General features: G+C 39.6%; 2 protein-coding genes across 4 annotated transcripts in view; one reads left to right on the forward strand and one right to left on the reverse strand.

The window, feature by feature from the left end:
* TEFM (transcription elongation factor, mitochondrial) overlaps positions 1–14,267 on the forward strand; it is a 47,137-nt gene that overhangs the window by 19,273 nt on the left and 13,597 nt on the right. The window contains exons 4-6 of one of the 2 annotated variants that reach the window (XM_059149290.1): positions 764–1,227; positions 4,447–4,596; positions 6,761–7,386. In XM_059149290.1, the coding sequence (XP_059005273.1) occupies positions 764–1,227; positions 4,447–4,596; positions 6,761–7,198 (1,052 nt within the window). In that variant the 3' untranslated portion in view covers positions 7,199–7,386. Of the gene's footprint in view, positions 1–763; positions 1,228–4,446; positions 4,597–6,760; positions 7,387–14,267 lie in introns of those variants that run through there. The other variant, XM_059149291.1, reaches the window with a different exon arrangement.
* Positions 10,384–14,267, reverse strand: part of ATAD5 (ATPase family AAA domain containing 5) — a 48,100-nt gene continuing 44,216 nt past the window's right edge. Inside the window, exons 20-23 of one of the 2 annotated variants that reach the window (XM_059149280.1) lie at positions 13,822–14,003; positions 12,244–13,103; positions 11,639–11,794; positions 10,384–11,535 (exon numbers count right to left, since the gene is read on the reverse strand). In XM_059149280.1, coding sequence (XP_059005263.1) covers positions 11,457–11,535; positions 11,639–11,794; positions 12,244–13,103; positions 13,822–14,003 — 1,277 coding nt within the window. In that variant the 3' untranslated portion in view covers positions 10,384–11,456. Of the gene's footprint in view, positions 11,536–11,638; positions 11,798–12,243; positions 13,104–13,821; positions 14,004–14,267 lie in introns of both variants that reach the window. The other variant, XM_059149279.1, reaches the window with a different exon arrangement.

Here is a 14,267-nt window from a genome sequence, read left to right on the forward strand (position 1 = left end):
AGATGCGAGCCGCCGTCCGCTCACCTCAGGCTGTGGTATTTTCCGGTGGCCGCGGTGTCTGAGTGACTTCCCATTGGTTTTGCAGAATTGTTTCTTTAAAAAGATCTTATTTATTTACTTCACACAGAGAGAGATCGCAAGTAGACAGAGAGGCAGGCAGAGTGGGAGAGGAGAGCCCGATGCGGGGCTCGATCCCAGGACCCTGGGATCATGACCTGAGCCGAAGGAAGAGGCTTTAACCCACTGAGCCACCCCGGCGCCCCCAGAATTATTTCTTAATGGGGTGTTTTGTTTTTCTGCTTGCGGAAACAGTCGTAGTAGAAATCTGAAAAAGTGTACCGGTGAGAATAAAAGCCGCCCGTTACATCCGCCACTCAGCTAAAACACGTCTTATAAACGTATACGATTTAATTTTATTTGGTTGCACCGCATAAGAAACTAGCGAAAATGGATGTGAAAATATACCTAACGAGAGATACGAATTACACAAAGGTTCCTCTAAAGTTAAAAATGTCAAAAACGTCTCAGCGGTGGAAATCATTGTCTTAAATACATGCTCTTTTTATAGGCATTAAGTAGGATTTCTAGGTCCTAAAACTTGGGACTTATCCACAAAATCAGAAGACCTCTCGCGAGTATGGTATACTACTTCTAAGATTATGAGAATGTCTCTGTCCCTTTCCGAGGGCTCTAGTCAAGCCACAACTAATCCTAAAAAGAAGTAGGACATTCCAGCTTACATTTTGCTGAATTTTCCTTTTAGGAAGGTGGCGATGTTTTCCAGTTCCATTAAGGTCATTCTTAATCCAGGCGCTACATAGTTCCTGCTGTTGGAAAAAATCCGATGCACCTAAGAAGATTACTCCCAATGCTGCTTTTTATGATGAAAATACAAAGGAACCTGGAAATGCACTTGACAAGCTCTTCTCTTCAGAACAGCAGGCTACCATCTTGCATGTGTTGAATACGGCATCTAATAAAGAACTTGAAGCTTTCAGGTTGCTTCGTGGAAGAAAATCCGTCAATATTATAGAGCACAGAGAGAAGTTTGGGCCATTTCAGAATTTGGAGAGTTTAATGAATGTGCCCTTGTTCCAGTATAAAACAACCATTCAAGTTTGTAACTCCATTCTTTGTCCAGAGACTGGAGGGAAAAAAAGAAAGTTCCAGGACAACCGGCTCTTGAGAAAGCTCATCAAACCAGAAATAGAGAGAGAGAGATTTAAGGTATACTGTTTTTCTTTTCTTTTAATTTTTTTTTTTAAGATTTTATTTATTTGATGGAGAGAGATCACAAGTAGGCAGAGCAACAGGCACAGAGAGAGCAGGGAGCAGGCTGCCTGCTGAGCTGAGAGCCCGATGTGGGGCTCAATCCCAGGACCCTGAGATCATGACCTGAGCCAGAGGCTTAGCCCACTGAGTGACCCAGGTGCCCTGGTATACTGTTTTTTCTTAATATCTGTTATACTGCTCCCTACATATTGAGAATCTACTTTGCAAAGTACTATTCTGGGCAGCAGGACAGCTTATAGTTTAGTTGGTATGTGATCAGTACAGATGAATGAGATGGGGAGAGAGTGAATGGGCCGTTGAAAGGACAGAGAACCATGGGCTGTGCCTGTTTGGGGAAAGTTGACCAAAACCTAGATCTCAGAGAAGGAGAATGAGGCTCATTGGAGGAGGCAGGCATTCTAGGAAGAACAATTGTAGAGAAACAGGTTTGTGCAAGATTTATTGAAGAGGAATTGAGGAACTACTTATGTCTATCAAGAGGGTTATATTGAGATTAAGATACAAAGAGGGTTATGACCAAGGAGTGACTTCAGAACATTATACTGGTCTTTCCAGCAGGATTTAAAGTTATTTTCTTTAAAGTTTATTTAAAGTTCTGTTCCCCCTTTGAAAAGGCATTCTACAAGCAAATCCTTTTCAGTGTTGTCTTAAAAAACAAATATTAGAATTACTTGGCACATCAAACATTAAACCTTGGAGAAGGAGGTTAGGTCCTGTGTAGCAATACGTGATAAAATATTCTCTCATTGCGTACCAATAGTAAGCACATTTTTTCTCTGGACCAGTGGTTCTCAGTTTTGGGAAGATTATGGACACTTTCGGAAAACCTGATGAAAGCTAAGGACCCTCTTTTCAGAAAAACAACCAAAAAATCACATTTACATAGAATATTGCATACATTTTCAGAGGACATATAGGTTTCATGAAATCCATTCATGGACTACAGATAGAACAACTTCTGCAGTTGATCTGGAACATATTTGAACCAAAATTTTCAGGGTTTGGATTTCTGTTCCGACTTGGCTACAAGTACTATTTATAGTCATTATAGTAGAGTTGCAACGTTTTTACAGGGATGGGTTCTAAAGTCATTTTGTATATGATGAGAACAATTATACTGACTTCCAAATAAAGTATGTTCTTTTCCTCAAATCTCTTGCCCATGAAGTACCATGTGTAATCTGGTTTGTAATTCTTATGTACACTAAAGCTTGAGAATCATTGAACTCAGGAATCAAAAGAAGGCCTGTATTTTGTAGATGTTTGGGCATCCAAACTAGCCTGCGTTTAATGGATATTTTATCCATTCCCTAGCAGTGAAAGGAAGATGGGTATAGAATTATAAAATGTTCCTGCTTGTGTGCCTTTGTATCTACAGAGCACAGTAATTTATTTATCCGTACAACTTGAATGAACTGTGTGAGGGTACAGAGATGCTGTTGTACTCTTACCTCCAGCCTCAGCAGAGTTAAATCCGCATATCCAACTATCTATTACACATTTCCCCTTAGAAGCCCTATAGGAAACCTGAATACAGTATGTTAAAAAAACTCCTCTTCCCCTACCTTCCCAAGTTGATTGCTTCCTATCATCATCTTGATTAATGTCTCAATATTAATACTGCATTAAAAGTGGGCTTATCTTAAGCTCTCCCATCCCTGCATAGCAGTTCTACTGGCATTATATCCGACCTGTTTCTTGTCCTCATCATCACTGTCTTTGATTCTTAATGCTTTGTCACATAACAGGCACCTAATAGATACCTTCCTCTAGTCTAGCCTTCTGTGGTCCATCTTCCACACAGCGGTCAGTGATGGTTCTGAAATGTAAATCTCGTTTTGTGTCTGAATGTTAGTTGTATGCTTTGATGGCTTCCTGCAGCTCTCAGGATAAAGTAAGGTACTTTTGCAAATACCTGTTTACCCCTCCGCATCTTTCCCGCTTGCACACTTTATTCCAGGGCCTGCGTGTGTGAAGTGTCACACACCTTTCCCGCCTATCTGGGTGGACACCCGGGGAAATCACTTCCCACTTACACTTACTCATTCTCCTAGTCCTTTAGGAAGTCTTCCCAGACCATGTCTTCTCCTGATGGTGTGACTGTTGTGTGGTGGCATTTCTTACAATGTATGGCCATGTTCCTTGTTCAGCAACACTGGAATATTTGAATGCCTACTTTGGGCTGGGTAAAGGTTCTTTGTCTTTAAACTGACTGCTACTGGTTATCTTTTAGTAATAATTATTCCGGGGGGTTCCTGGATGGCTCAGTAATGATTCCAGGGTCCTGGGATCGGGGCCCAGTTTGGGCTCCTTGTTCGGCAGGGAGCCTGCTTCTCTCTCTCTGCCCCCCCACTCATGCTATTTCAAATAAATAAATAGTCTTTAAAAAAATTATTATTATTCCTGCATTTCCTTAACAATTCTCCGTTCATAAAGTAGAAGTATACTTCTTTGTTTTAAAGATTTATGAATTTATTTTAGAGTGCAACCTCAGGGTAGGGGCAGAGAGAGAAAAGGCCTTTTTTTTTTTTTTTAATTTTATTTATTTGACACAGACCACAAGTGGGCAGGCAAGCAGAGAGAGAGAGAGGAGGAAGCAGGCTCCCCGCGGAGCAGAGAGCCCAATGCGGGACTCGATCCCAGGACCCTGAGATCATGACCCAAGCCGAAGGCAGAGGCTTAACCCACCGAGCCACCCGGGTGCCCCATTTTTTTTTTTTTTTTTAAAGATTTTATTTATCTATTTGACAGACAGAGGTCACAAGTAGGCAGAGAGGCAGGCAGAGAGAGAGAGATGGGGAAACAGGCTCCCTGCGGAACAGAGAGCCTGATTCGGGGTTTGACCCTGGGATCATGACCTGAGCCGAAGGCAGAGGCTTTAACCCATTGATCCACCCAGGTGCCCCCAGGAGAGAAGGTCTTAAGCAGACTCCATATGAGCTCCACATGGAGCCTGGCATGGGGCTTGATTTCATGACCCCGAGATCACGACATGAACTGAAACCGGGAATCAGATGCTCAACCAACTGAGCCACTCTGGCTCCCCGGTATAATTCTATTACGTAAACTGATTTGGCATTCTGAGTTTATAGCTTAAATTTTGCATATGTTAAAATGTTTACACTTGTAATTAAACCAGCCTTTTTGTTGTAGGCAGTTAATAGTATCGTATCCATCGTTTTTGGAACTCGAAGAGTTGCCTGGGCTCATGTGGATCGTAAACTGGCGGTGCTGGACTGGCAGCAGAATGAGTGCTGCCAGCTGATGAAAGGAACGTACATATCATCTGTCTATTTACAAGAGGTAAAGCAACTGCACCTCCAAATTCCTCCCTGCTAGAACTCCTCGTGTAGTTTAATCTTCTCGTTCTAAAGGGAATGGAATACAGTACTGCAGATGGATTTCCCTTGGCTGCTTATTACTCCCCCATTCCTTTTTTTTAAGATTTTATTTGTTTGACAGAGAAAGGGGGAGAGAACACGAGAGATGGTACAAGCAGAGGCAGTGGCAGGCAGAGGGAGAGGGAAAAGCAGACCTTCCACTGAGCACGGAGCTTGATGTGGGGCTTAATCCCAGGACCCTGGGATCGTGATTGAGTGGAAGGGAGACGCTTAACCAACTGAGCCACCCAGGCGCCCCTACTCACCCATTCCTATCATGTTTTTCATCACCTATGATTTTTAAAAAATTGAATCTTCATTTAGTTCATGAAATACCTTAATGTACCAAAGGCAGATACTGAGAAAACTGATGGTAAAATACATTATTCTAATGTTATAAAACTTCAGCACTATATTTACAAAGCTTATTTTTAATTCTTTAAGAAAAGATTTATTTATTTATTCATTTGAGATAGAGAGCACGAACAGTGGGAGAGGCAGAGGGAGAGAGGCCGATGCAAGGCTTTGACCCAGGACCCTGGGATCAAGACCTGAGCCAAAGGCAGATGCTTAACTGTCTGAGCTACCCAGGCACCCCTTATTTATTGGTTTTAGTGAAGGGAGCATAAAGGGAGAGGGAGAGGGCACCTGGGTGGCTCAGTGGGATAAGCCTCTGCCTTCAGCTCAGGTCATGGTCTCAGGTTCCTGGGATTGAGCCCCACATCGGGCTCTTTGCTCAGCAGGGAGCCTGCCTCCCTCTCCCTCTCTGCCTGCCTCTCTGCCTATTTGTGATCTCTCTCTGTCAAATAAATTAAAAAAAGAAAAAAAGGGAGAGGGAGAGAATCCTCAGGCAGATTCCCTGCTGAGCACGGAGCCAAACATGGGGCTTGATTCCAGGACCCTGAGATGCTGACCTGAGCTGTAATCAAGTCAGATACTTAACTGACTGAGCCACCCAGGTGCCCCTCAGCTTATTTTTCAAAATGCTTCACTAATTGTCTCATTTGAGTCCTCAGAACCTTGTGAGATGGGTAATAATTACCATCCTGATTACACATATGAAAACTGGTATAATCAATCAAGCATCTGACAGGATTAGTCAGGTAGTCAGTTGAAGATCAGGATTGCGGGCTAGGCCTTCATTTTTTTTTTTTTTTTTTTTTTCTTAAGTAGGCTCTGCATCCTGCATCCTGCTCTGGAGCCCAGCATAGGGCTTGAACAAAAAACTCTGAGGTCGGGGCGCCTGGGTGGCTCAGTGGGTTAAAGCCTCTGCCTTCGGCTCAGGTCATGATCTCAGAGTCCTGGGATCGAGCCCCACATCGGGCTCTCTGCTCGGCGGGGAGCTTGCTTCCTCCTCTCCCTCTCTCTCTGCCTGCCTCTCTGCCTACTTGTGATCTTTGTCTGTCAAATAAATAAAATCTTAAAAAAAAAAAAAAAACTCTGAGGTCAAGACCTGAGCTGAGATTGAGTTGGACACTCAACCGACTGAGCTACTCAGGCGCCCCTGATCGTAGGCTAGGTATTCTAATCCTATGCTCTACCCTAGACATTTTCAAAAGGTTACTAAATGTTTTAAGTTGTCTGATCTTAATATAGATTTAGAAATTATGAAGCCCATTTTCAAGATGAAGAAACTAGTACGTGGGAGGACTGAATGATCTGCCTTAGCTCAGCTTATTCCTGATAGAACCAGGGCAGAACTTGACTCCTGACTCTCCATAAAATGATGATTTTTCACTTACTTCAAAACGGTCAGTTGCAGGGGTGGCTGGGTGGCTCAGTCGGTTAAGCGACTGCCTTCAGCTCATGTCATGACCCCAGAGTCCTGGGATCAAGTCCCGCATCCGGCTCCCTGCTCAACAGAGAGCCTGTTTCTTCCTCCCCATCTGCCTGCAGCTTTGCCTGCTTGTGATCTCTCTCTGTCAAATAAATAAAATCTTTAAAAAACAAAACCAAAACAAACCCAAAAAACTGTCAGTAGCAGTATAAAGTAAGTTACATATTTTTAAAAAGAAATGGGAGAGGGGACCGAAACAACAAAACTTAATGAATTATTTCTTTTCACTTTTTTTTTTTTTTTTTTAAAGATTTCTTCAGTCATTTCAAAGATGCCTAAAGCTGACTTCTATGTTCTGGAAAAAATCGGGTTTTCAATTCAGAACTCATCTCGGTTTCCTGTAGTGTTACATTTTCATATCATGGAAGCCATGCTGTATGCCTTATTAAACAAAACCTTTGCCCAGGATGGCCAGCATCAGGTGCTGAGCATGAATCGAAATGGAGTGGGGAAGCACTTTGAACTGATGATTGGGGACACACGGACTAGTGGAAAAGAGCTGGTGAAGCAGTTCCTCTCAGAGTCTGTTCTGAAGGAGCAGCCTCGGGTAGTCTTCCCTCCTGAGAAGATTGTCCTCTACAGACAGATGTTTTCATCTACCGAACAGCACAGAACAGAAGAGTTGTATGACTCATTATTGCAAGCTGTTGCCTTCTATGAATTAGCAGTTTTAGACACTGAACCTTAAAATGCTGAGGTTAAATAAAGAGCTCTAAGGTTATATTAATTTATATTTATTAGCCCTAAAGCTGTACAGCCAACTGTTTTCAACATCCATGTTTATGGAGAAGAAAATATATTTTTATTTAAAGTCAGACTTTCGATTGTTGAATTGTTCACACAGTAATAAGCTAAATCAATAAATATCTTAGGAGATTCTGTGCCTTTTGGGTGTAAGGGTTAAATAGTAAGATGCCCCCTAAACAGCCAAAGCAAGAACGCTGAAAAGCAGATTCCATCCCATACCAATGGTCTGCATCATTCTGTTATTAGTAGAGAGTAATGATTTTTTTGGGGTGGTGCTCATTATGGGAATAACGCTAAATATAACCAAGAACACAACTTATGAAATCATCTTAATTCTGTAAGTAGCATATGGTTTGATGTATTGCTTTCAAAGGGTGATTTTCATCAGTTCAGTTTTATCAGCCCAGAACAAAGATTTGTCTAATACATTCTTTTTTTTCCCCCCACTTTGAAATATTTTACTTGGACAGAACATCTTTTTTTTTTTTTTAAGACTTCGCTCATTTACTCAACAGAGCAGAGAGAGAGATCACAAATAGGCAGAGAGGCAGACAGAGAGAGTGGGGGAAGCAGGCTCCCTGTTGAGCAGAGAGCCCAATGTGGGGCTCACCCAAGACAGAGGTTTAACCCACTGAGCTACCCAGGCACCCCTGGACAGACCATCTTTTAAAAAAAAATTTGAGAGAGAGAGAATGAGTATGTGGGGGCAGGGGTACAGAGGGAGACGGAAGAGAGAATCCCAAGCAGACTCCATGCAGAGCTCCAAGCCTGATGCTGTGCTCCACCCCAAGATGCTGAGATCACGACCTGAGCTGAAACCAAGGATCAGGTGCTTAACCGACTGCACCACCCAGGTACCCCTAGATAGGCCACCTTTTGAGAAAAGTAGCACGTAATTTTTTCACATCTCACATTTTCCAGTATTACATTTGCCTCAGTTCAGGCCCTCATTATATCTTAGCAGTCCTGAACCCAAGTATATGATGTCAAAGCTTTACGTCCTTCCTTTAATCTACAGAGTGAAATATGTTTGTTAGAAAAACTTTTGAATAATCCAATATGTGAAATAAGGGGGGACAGGAGGTTGGGTGAGCTTGGTGGTGGGTATAAAGGAGGATACATACTGCATGGAGCACTGGGTGTGGTGCATAAACAATGAATCTTGGAACACTGAAAAATTAAAAAAAAAAAAAAGTGAAATAAGTAGAAGTCCTTTCTTCCAGCACTTCCCATCTCCCTAGGGATGCAGCCTAGACTTACTGCGATTCACTTGGAAATGTCTATGTTTACATACATGATTGTACGCAAACATTTTTACCTTGGATATGTTGTAGGTATCTCAAACTATCTCAAATAATCCTCTTTCCTTCAAATTGCCTCCTTTGCCATTGTTCTATAATTTGATAAACAACTTCACCAACCATTCAGTGGTTCCTGCCAGATATGTGGCATTCTATCTCCCACATATTTCTGGAAAGAGCTTTAAAGTGAAAAATGTGTTCACTGTAGACATTTATAGGATAAGTACTGAATAAGCCATCAGAATTTGCTTACTTTTTAAAAAAGATTTATTTATTTGACAGAGATCACAAGTAGGCAGAGAGGCAGACAGAGAGAGGGAAGCAGGCTCCCTGCTGAGCAGAGAGCCCGATGTGGGACTCGATTCCAGGACTCTGGGATGATGACCTGAGCCGAAGGCAGAGGCTTAACCCACTGAGCCACCCAGGCGCCCCCAGAATTTGCTTACTTTATCTTAAAAGTGAATTTAAATCTTATAGGATTTTATCACCTTTAAGAATTCATAATTTTGGGGACATCAGGGTGGCACAGTTCGTTAAGCATCTGACTTGGTTTTAGCTCATGATCTCATGATCTCAGGGTTGTGAGACTGAGCCCCACTTTGGACTCTGCGCTCAGGGTGGAATCTGCTTGAGATTCTCTCTCCTTCTCTCTACCCCTCCAGCTTGTGCGCTCTCTCTTTCAAATAAACCTTTGGGGCACCAGGGTGGCTCAGTTGGTTAAACATCTGCCTTTCGTTCAGGTTATGATCCTGGGATTGAGCCCCAGGTCTCCCTCTCCTGATGCCCCTGCTCATGTTCTCTTTCTCTGTCAAATAAATTAAAAAAAAAATAAAATTCCCCCCAAATGATGTTAGACCTACAAGAAAATCTTCTTCTTCTTCTTTTTTTTTTAAGATTTTATTTATTTATTTAACAGAGGTCACAAGTAAGCAGAGAGGCAGAGAGAGAGGAGAAAGCAGGCTTCCCACTGAGCCACCCAGGTGCCCCATCTACAAGAAAATCTTAAATGTGTCCCTATTAATGAAGAAAATATCCCCATTGTTTCTTGATTTTTGATCTTCTTAAATAAAATTCTAAAGTTAGTGTATTTTACTCTATTACCAGAATTTTCTTTTTTTTTTTTTTTTTTTAAGATTTTATTTATTTATTTGACAGAGAGAAATCACAAGTAGATGGAAAGGCAGGCAGAGAGAGAGAAGCAGGCTCCCTGCTGAGCAGAGAGCCCTATGTGGGACTCGATCCCAGGACCCTGAGATCATGACCTGAGCCAAAGGCAGCAGCTTAACCCACTGAGCCACCCAGGCGCCCTATTACCAGAATTTTCTTTTGTTTTTTTTTTTTTAAAGATTTTATTTATTTATTTGTAAGAGAGAGAGAGAGTGAGAGCGAGCACAGGCAGACAGAGTGGAAGGCAGAGTCAGAGGGAGAAGCAGGTTCCCTGCGGAGCAAGGAGCCCGATGTGGGACTCCATCCCAGGACGCTGGGATCATGACCTGAGCCGAAGGCAGCTGCTTAACCAACTGAGCCACCCAGGCGTCCCGTATTACCAGAATTTTCTAATGATAAAACCAAATTAATAGGTAAGTGCTCTGCAAATAGTGAATGCTAGTATGCAATAGAAGAAAATCCACATACTTGAAAAAAAAAACACCCACAGAACTTCTGATCTATTCTTTTGTACGAGGACAAAACCTGTAAGATACAGCCTATATCCAAACCTATAAAATATCCATATTTACCCAGATAACTACATCTGGACCACCTATTTAAGCTTTTACCTTTAATTAAATCAATATACTATCAACAAAAAAGTAGACTGAACAAATAAAAGGTAAAAACATATCTTCATACACATTTGTAAACAGATACACATTAGTATTTTCCATCTGTACAAAATTAGGATCCTTACCTTTGAGATAAATATGTAACTCGCCAGATAAAGTAACTTAACTGAATTCAAGACTAGTACATATATAAATACTTGAAACTATTTTCAGATATGCCTGATTATATGATTGCAAAAATGATTTTAAGTGAAATGTGGAATTTTAAAATCTTGTAATTAAAAAATACATAGTTTCTCCAAAAAACAACTTTAAGTGGAAATGATTATGATGTAGAAAGTCCATCGAAGAATCCTCTTCTTACAATTTTAATGAATAGCAGTTTGTCCAAAATAGATATATTAACATCATTAATATCTTTATGAAATAAAACGTCACTGATATAAAAATATAAGAAAAATGTACAAGGCAAATGATGTGAGTTGGCAAAATATACAAAATATCACATATGTATGGTTGCTAAAAATATCTATGAAAACGACAATTCATAATCTTGTTTTCACTTTGTAAACATTCAATGATTCAATGGCAAAATACACTGGAGGAATACACTAAAAATAAATTTATCTAGAAGATGGTACTTTTTGAAAAATGAAGCATAATTTCTTACCTAGGAAGTTTTTACATAATTTTGTACTGTAGGAACTTGATTACCACCTGGATGATTCATATATACAACTTGTCAGAGTACTGACGGGTGGGTGGGAGGGAGGTGGATTAAAGGTAACGGGAAAGAGAAAAATTATGGATTAATTTAATAATGAAACATGTTAAGAAATATAGTGAATTCTACTTTCTAGAAACAACTCACTCACATGCAAAATACAACAAAGCTAACTCAAATAATACAAAAAATTTCAGAAAAAAATTTACCACAATCATAAATACAATTTGGAACTCAAATTTTTTCATTTTAAATATTTGAACACAAATAAAAAAATATACAAACAGTCCGTTTTAAATGTACATTAAGAAAAATTTTTCCATGAAAATCAATATAAAATGTATTTTGAGGAACATAATAATCTGTACAAGGCATTATTAATATGGAATATTAAGGGAAGCCAGCTGCCAAAGTGTTCACAGTCTCTTTCGAAATGTTAAGATGAATACCTTCAAGATAGTGTAGGAACCTGTCAAAATTACAAGGAGAAATTCAAATTTAACCATCAGATGAGAATATTTATTAATCTTGAAATAGCTGTCTACAGTGCTATTTATATAGAGCTTTTTTACCTTCTTTTACTTTTTCCTTGTTCTTTTAGCTTCTCAGTTCTACAAATGTTCCGAAGAGCTGGCAAGTACTCAGTTATACTAGCTTGTCTGTTACCCAGGTTCAGAAGGGATCGGCTAGAAAATACACTTTTAATGACTGCTATCCTCTTCCAGGCACTGCTGTAAATGAAAAGTAGTTCATTACTTTGGATTTTTACTGTCCAAGAGAAATGTAACAGTCCCGATCTCAACCAGCTACTGGTTTCTGCTGCTTTTTGCTTCTGGTCTAGATGAGATCAACCAGGTTAACTTCCTATATTACTTTCAACGCATCACTCTCATACCAAAAAGAACCTAGAATGGCTACCTGCTTTCTGCCCCAGCAAATCAAAACTCCATTCCCTGTCATTCAGGAGTCTTCTAATCTCTCTCATTTTTCTTCCCAGCAATCAGGCTGGTCTCCCTGTCTTATTAGAAGGTAGACTATTAATATTAAGGGTTTACCATAATCGATAGAGCCCAGCATTTCAAAATTAGTAAAAAGAAACTAACAGTTTCCTCTTTATCATTTATTATTATTTTTTATCATTTATTATTGAAAAATCAAAAGTAAAAGGAAGACTTACTCTACATTAGCCACCGACTGACTGAAGTATACGTTGCTGCGCTTCTGTGGAACATGAAGAGTAAGCTCCTTTGTTGGATCTCTTCCTGATTTCTTGCAAGAATTCAAGGTTTCCAGTGCTTTTGAAATAGTAGACGAACTCTTAGTAAAGCTGAGAGCTTCTACAGCTGCCTTTAATTCTCCAGAGCTCCGAGAAGTCCATCCATCACTGGTTTCCAGACTAAACTCATCACAGAGTCCACTTTTCACATTTGTCCAACTGAAGTCATTTTGACCAAATTCCTTTTGATCTCCTACATCAGTTAAAACGGCATCTAAGTAGGACATGTTATCCAGGAACTCAGTGAGGGAATTTAAACACTGAGAAACAAGGGCAGAACGTTTCTTTTCTGCCAGTGTTTTAGGTGGACAAGGAACAGATTTCGTGTTAGACTCTACACATTGGTTCAGTTTCTTTGTCTCTGGATTGCTTTCTTTATCTCTCACTTTGCTTTCTTCTGAATTTGAGGAGGAAGATAGAGGGGAAAGGCTAAGAAATTCATTAGAGAAAGTCAGTTCAGTGTCAAATAAGTCACTATCATCTAGAGTTACTATCTTTTTCTTTTTCTTCTTTTTTTGTGTCTTTTTCAATGGTTTCTCTTCTTCAGAATGTTTCCAAGCAAGACATTTCATATTTTTTGTTGCTGCACTGGTGTCCACACTTACTGATGAACCATAATAGTCTTCTTTTTCTGGAATGATATTAACAGGCAGTGGTAGAATGAACTCAAGATTACTATATAAGAAATCAACTTTCTGCATTCGGAATTCTGTAAGAAGCTGGATGAACTGATGCCATTCTTCCTTTGTTCTGATTTTGTGCTGAAAAACAATTTTGAGTGAAGAAGTGTTAGAACACAGTCTGAACATTTTTCTACCTATATGAATACAGTGGCATCCTTATTCTATCTGAAAAGTAATGAGTTGCTACCCTCTCATAATTTTATTAATCTGTACTCCTTAAATTCATCAGAATAGTTTTGAGTCTATAAAATAGATTTAGACTACTAATATTTGAAGAATTAAATTTTTAAAAAAGATTTTATTTATCTATTTATTTGACAGAAATCACAAGTAGGCAGAGAGGCAGGCAGAGAGAGAAGAAGGGAAGCAGGCTCCTCGCTGAGCAGAGAGCCCGATGCGAGGCTTGATCCCAGGATGCTGGGATCACCACCTGAGCCAAAGGCAGAGGCTTTAACCCAATGAGCCACCCAGGTGCCCCAAGAATTAAATTTTCTAATAGTTTATACCCCAATTCAATAGTGAGAACCTCATTTCTTTAAAAACTACTTTTCTGAAAATTGTCTTTTTAATCTGAAATTTTTCTAAATTCTAGTCTAAATCCTGTAATATGCATTGAGAGCACTGTCTATGCACCATTTGTCAAAGTAGTACAGTAGTATGTTAAAATCAGAAATCTAAAGCCTATAAAAATTATAGGCAAATTTAAGTTAACCTTAAAATTCAAAAGATAGGAATGAGTGTTAGGAAGATAAAAAGGAATAAATATTTAATATCCCACATTACATACTGAAAATACCTTTAGAAATGAAAATAAATCTTCAGATGGGGAAAAAATGTTCTTAAGGCCAAACAAAGTCTCAACACAGCCAGTATCACATTTGGGAAGGTCTGCAGGACTCCTTTTAGTATTTTTAGCTTTATTTTTGGAGTCAGGGCCATCTTCAGAGCAAACAAGTTGAATGTTTCTGCCATTTCCTCCTACAAAATTAATTTAAAAAAGAAAAAAACCACAAAACCCTTAGCCATCTATATTTTTAATTAATTGTAGCAAACAATTATTTAAGATCTAAGATCCTTTGGAATCTTTGAGACCTATACTCACATTTTGTTCTTCTCCACCTATGTATTTAATTCATAAAAAGTACAACAAAACACTATTTTTAGCATACAGGGGGTAAGAAGGGTGGTGGTAGGCTTACAAAACAATCCAAAAGAAAAAAGTGCAAAGGAAAAAAAAAGGTG

The sequence above is a fragment of the Mustela lutreola genome, chromosome 15 (genome assembly GCF_030435805.1).
Source record: "Mustela lutreola isolate mMusLut2 chromosome 15, mMusLut2.pri, whole genome shotgun sequence".
In the NCBI taxonomy this organism is placed as follows: Eukaryota; Metazoa; Chordata; class Mammalia; order Carnivora; family Mustelidae; genus Mustela; species Mustela lutreola.